Below are 6,125 nucleotides of genomic sequence, written 5' to 3' on the forward strand. Positions count from 1 at the left end.
CAAAGGTGTCATCATTATACTGAAGATGTACCGTATCGGGGCGTCATAAACACCTGATTACCGTATTTTCCGGACTATAAGCCGCTACTTTTTCAAGCCAAAAAACTGAGTGACATAACATTAGACCAATGAAATTTCCGAACGGAAACGAAAAAACGCATAAAAACTTTCACCGGTGTTGATTTTTAAACGCACGACGATGCCAAAAGATAAACTCCCGAGAGGAATACAGTAGTTGTGAAAGGAAGGAGGAAGACAGTAAACAATGACTTTCTTGGTAGGCTACTGTTTAGATACAAGCCATTGTAACGTGTTGAGTCTGGGTCAAGGGAGAGCTCACTAACTCCAGTTGCAAATGAAATCATATAAGCACAGACAGGTTTCCAAAACTTGTGCTTTTTTATTTTTCTTGGCAACAGCGTTATGGGTTAGTCAAAGAAACTTAGAAATAAGCATCAGAAAATAATGAGCACATAACCCTCAGTCTCACACGCACACACACGCAGTAATACCGGAAGAATGCAGTGACGTGCTGTTCCCAAAATACCGCTCTGCTCTTAAAGGAGCCACAACATATTTCACCCGTTACACCCTGTAACAGACACTGTCTTTCTTTAAAGCCTGTGTAAAGTTCATTAGTTTCAGTGTGGACGGCTTATTTATGTTCAAAATAAAAATCTTTGTAAAATTCAGTGGGTGCTGCTTATATATGGGTGCGCTTAATAGTCCAGAAATTACAGTACACTGCCACAGAATTATAATATGAAGAACAGGATAAATGCGAAAGGAGATGCTATGAGAATAACAAACCTATGAGTAGATATATCTCGACTTTTCCTACCCATAAAGAAATCAAAACATGAAATATAAAGAAAAGTATTGGGACACGTGACTTTCCCAGCAATATGTGGTTATTCTCCAAACCGTTACCACAAAGCTGGAGGTACAAGCTTGTATGGAAGGTCTTTGGATGTGGTAGCAATAAATGTTCCCATCATTTAAACTATGAGACCCGCAAACCTGATCCAGCATGACCATGTCCCTGTGCACAAACCCAAATCCATAAAGATAAGAAAGAACATTGAGTGAACCCCAGGTCTTCTCGCCCCACATGCCTGACTTTACAGACACCCTTTTGGCTGAATGTGCGCAAATCTCCTCAAACGCACTAGCAATAAAAAAAAAAAAATTTAAAAAGGGGAACATCTTCCCAAAAGAATGGAGGTTATTAGAACAGCCAATAGGGACTAAATGTGCAATGGGGAAAAAGCACATAACGGATCTTATGTAAGGTGTCAATAAACCTTTGTCCATTTAGTGTACCGTATTTTCCGGACTATAAGCCCACGCTTTGAACCCCGTGGCTTAAACAACGAAGTGGCTAATATATGAATTTCTCCGGGTTTTTCCCGGTTTCACAAACTTCAAGCCAAAAAACTGAGCCAAATAACATTGGTCTAATGTTAGCTTAGACATTTTAGCTTAGTTTCAGATTTAAATATAGTTTATATTTGTTGAATAAATATAAACTATATTTAAATCTGAAACTCAGCTAAAATGTTATAAAAGCAACAGATCTGCTGGGTTGTATTTGCCAACCACAAAATTATATTTTACTGTTTAACAAAGGTTTGTTTCCTGATGCAAACAGATGGAGGTATAAAATGCTCTAAATCCCATAGTCATTGAGCTTCTGGTGTTTTGGCAAAAGAAGATTACAGAGAGTTTGCTGGGTTACTCTGAGGATGCAGGTATTTGTATTTGCTGAATCCCTGAGCTGTGATGGGAAAACAGCAGAATAAGTGGAGAGGCTCATGAATGTTGTGTCACGAAGGGAGAAATGGTAAACCGGTAGGTTTATTAGGGATCTCCTTTTTTGCTTCTCATAAGTAAACACTAAACTACAGTAGATACAAAACCCTGTAGGTCATTATGGACTTTCTGAAGAAAAATCTGAAATTGTGATTACAGCAATGTGCCTACATAAAGAGTCTATAAGGCATAGTGTTCAGAATAGTTTCATAGCAGTTGGTGGAAGAGGTTTGAGCCCAGACTCCAGGTTCCTTCATTGAATGACTAAAAAGCCGTATCCTTCACTGAGTTCATAGGTTTTGTGTACAAACTGACAGGTGATATCAAAACAGAAATAATCAACCAGATTATATTGCACCAGTTATTTACCTCAGAGGATTCCAGGCCCTCAAAACTCTCATACACACTAAAAGTCTAGTCCTCTCCCAAGTGTGTGTGTGTGTGTGTGTGTGTGTGTGTGTGTGTGTGTGTGTGTGTTTGTGTGTGCAAGAGCTGCTTCTGTTTATGGAAATAAAAATCCAGGATACGAATGACACGAAAGATATGCATCGGGGACTCTGAGGCACAGGAAAACAAAAACACAAGGCAGCACTGGCTTTGCTTACACACAAAGATACTCTGCATTATGAATATATTTGTTTCACTGACAGATGTTCAATCGAACTGAAATGTTGTTATCTATCCAAAACTGGACACTCTGTAAACAATCTGCACCGGCGTGTACGTTACGTGCAAGCCGATCCAAGGTTATACGCATGCGTGGAGCGAGCTTTAGAGTCAACATTACCACGACAGCGAGAAGCGTGCAGGAAGTGTGTTCAGGTTTCAATTATTTCCAAACATCATCCGAGTGCGATATGTGAGCAGACAGTGAGAAGAAGGGTTCGCGTTTGCCTGGCGAACAAGAATGCGTCAACAAGAATGATTTGGGCGCTCCAAATAATAGACATTATCCTCTGGTACAATGTCTCTTCTTATTCAACTTCACCAACATCGTTTGGCAATAATTGCACAGAAAATAAAAGTTTTCTTTTTTTTGTTTTTTAAACAAATGTTCTGATCATGCTGGATGTCTGGCGATCACACTGCGCTTTACCGAGGTCCATTCCTGTTCTGTATCTGCCTCCAAAAGTTTCACGCCCAAACCAACACCCAAACCAACCTCACAATTATTCTACAGATTAAAATCTGGCTTCTTTTCAGGACTGCTTTACTGCACAAGTAGCACACAGAGACCCAAACACACAAGAACAATACAGAAAGTTTACCAGACATTAAAAGTATGAGGCTGTTATAAGTTTATACGGCTGTTAAACCTCATTCAAAGCCTATTTTACACTCTTTTAAGATAAACACTTTACACAGTGAGTGTAGTCAATAAAACTTTATGAGACTCTGTGTGATCACATGTCCGCCATGTCAGATCATAGGATAAAAATCCTCTAAGGGTTGAGCTGCTCTTAAGGAAAATGACTTCATTTTGTTTCGATTCTGCAAAACACAGGGTCAGAAATGAGCCCTCGCTCGAACAGTGCCAATGTTAATGCTGGATTTTAATCCCACTTGCTCAAACAAAACATTTAATTTAGTCAGAGGTCCCCAACCCTTTTCCTATGATGAGCCAAAAAACTAACTTGATTGAGGATCGTGGGCTGAAAGTAAATATTGCAACATTTAAACAGATATTATAATAAAATTAAAGATGCCATGGTTCCACAAATAGATAGATAGATAGATAGATAGATAGATAGATAGATAGATAGATAGATAGATAGATAGATAGATACTAATTTTTCTCCAATGAAACTTAAAATACAAAGAAAACATACAATGTCATTTACATTACAGTAAAGTTCAATGCCTAATACATTGATTCAAGCTATAAGAAATACAGCCATGTGCTTGTAATATTAGTGAACTTCAAAAAGGTATATGAAGCTGATCGTTATTTTTAAAATTATTTTTTTTAAATTAGACTCCTTAGAATATTTTAATGATTTTTTTTAGTTTCGGATTGTATCATTGTTTATATTATTACAACCTTTTAACATACACCATATTAATTGTGCTGTCAGTGTGCAATTATGCTGCAAGTGAGCAGGCCAACACATCAAGAAACATACGATAACTCAAACTGCTTTTTAGAATCGTATTGTAATATTTGTGTAATAATCACTCATATCACATGTATATCTACTTGTTGGTAGTTTTTAGATTATTGCAGGATCATTGATCCATTTAAAGATTTGAAGACCAGGTTTCAGACAACGAGTGCTGAAACCTGTCCTGTGTGAACCTGACTTTATATTTACAGCTAAATCAGATAAATGTGTTTCCATGTGCTTATTCTCATCCATCTTAATTCAGATTCTGATAGTACTGTTTTTGTGTACACTGTAATCCGATTCATGTTAGTTTACATGCGGGTTACATAAATGCCAAAAATACACTTCTGCCAAGCTCAAAACATCAGTGGCGTTCACACACACGCACCACTTCACCACACACGTGTGTATGCATTACTGAATTCGATTTAGAAAGATTTAAGGGTCTACACGGCAAATCTCCCAAATTATGTCAGCTTTATTACAATCTAATCAACATTTCCTTCGGCTCGAGCTCAGATGGATAGATGGATGGATGGAGGTGTTTACATGAAGGCTTTACAATCTGATTCGATTATGTGACTACATGTAAATGTACCTATAAGCAGTAAGTAGATTTAAATCGCCTCAGATGAACGCGTACACATTGCATTCTTCATTCCAATAGGATCATTTCACGTGCATGGGAAAAGGAACCAGTGCACATCAGGTATACTCACTTGAATTTGCCGTGGCAGTGCTGACACTGATCCCCGACCCATCCTCGGTCACACACGCACGAGCCGTTCACGCATTTCCCCGACAGACACGTTTTGTCGCAGGTTTTCGACGGAGACGCGTCTGTGGCCAGCGCGAGGCACAGCACCGCACAAAACACCAGGTACGTGCTCCTGCCCTGCAGCCCGACCCGGGACACACCGATCTGCCCCACACAGTTCAGCTCTATCCTCAGCGCCTTCACCACATCCATTTCTGCACGATCAGAAACCGAGGCCCTTCTCCACACTGTTTCAATTAGCGCACAGGAATCCAGTCAGGCTTCCTCACCACCAGGACAGATCCGTCAGACACATCCTCAAGAGAAAAAAAAAAGCCTTGTCGTCTTTCAAAGAATGTATTAAAAAAACAACAACATGGAGATCCCCTAAAGCCTTCATAAATATAGGAATACGATCAGCTCGGATATAACAGGCTCCGGTTTTGCCTCATTGTTGAGGAGGAGGAAGAATATCCTGCATTAGTCAGGGTTACCTCCTGCTGGGAAAGTCCTCAACACTGCACCAATCCTCAAAGTCACACATTGTTCCTTGTCAGACACATGGCCTTGCAGTCTCCCACTGCATCTCCAACCGAAATCAGCTGCACTTCAGCATCTCAGCAGCCATTTTTAAAGAAAACCCATAAACAACTGATGAGTCTCCGTCGAGCTAAGCTAACGTTTCAGCGTTTTCCGATCAATAGGAAGCTGCCACAAGTACTGGCTGTAATAAAGGAGACCAGTTCAGTATACAGTGCTCATCTTCCCCGTGCCTTTCTGCGGCATCAGGCGGCGGCAGCAGCAGCGGCAGCAGCAGCACCGGCAGCAGCGGCAGCAGCAGCAGCAGCACTCACACAGCGGAGCTTGTTTCGGTTTCTGCTGATGTTCTCTCGGAGCGCTGAGGGATTTCACCAGGCAGCACAAATAAAGCTTTTCCACATTTTACCTCCTGTTCTCCACTTCACTCCGGGTTCAGCTCCAAAGCCTTAGCTCACACTACAATTACAGCTCCTACTCGCCCAGGCAGTAAAAAAGAAAACATACAGTGTGTTTGAAATGTTTTAACAGCGAGTCTGGACAACCCCGAGCCCGGGCTCCATCCGCCTCCCACAAGCAGCAACACCGCTAGGCTACCACAGGGAGCTAACTACGCTAGCAAGCTGCCTGAGGCGAGCAACCATTGCGCATGCGCAGTATCCGTCGGCACGTATTTAAAGAGGCAGCTCTGCAAACTCTGACCACACTGTTCACTGCAGCACCTCTTTCTTCCATGTGTTTACTGGAATTTAACAATAATAACAGAGATGGCAAAAGTAAACACATTCTTTACTCAAATAGATGTGCAGATATTCATGTTTTAAAAGACTAGAAGTTTAAAAGGTATAAGTTGAAGTACTGACTACACTTTTCCACTCAAGTTAAAGTAGTTTGGGCTCAGGCATGAACTTAAG

General features: G+C 40.7%; 1 protein-coding gene across 1 annotated transcript in view; it reads right to left on the bottom strand.

Moving 5' to 3' along the window:
- Positions 1–5,851, bottom strand: part of atrnl1b (attractin-like 1b) — a 101,038-nt gene extending 95,187 nt beyond the window's left edge. Inside the window, exon 1 of the mRNA XM_046853046.1 lies at positions 4,637–5,851. Coding sequence (XP_046709002.1) covers positions 4,637–4,887 — 251 coding nt within the window. The 5' untranslated portion in view covers positions 4,888–5,851. The remainder of the gene's footprint in view (positions 1–4,636) is intronic.
- Between the last annotated feature and the right edge of the window lie 274 nt (positions 5,852–6,125).

The sequence above is a fragment of the Silurus meridionalis genome, chromosome 7 (genome assembly GCF_014805685.1).
Source record: "Silurus meridionalis isolate SWU-2019-XX chromosome 7, ASM1480568v1, whole genome shotgun sequence".
Taxonomy (NCBI): domain Eukaryota; kingdom Metazoa; phylum Chordata; class Actinopteri; order Siluriformes; family Siluridae; genus Silurus; species Silurus meridionalis.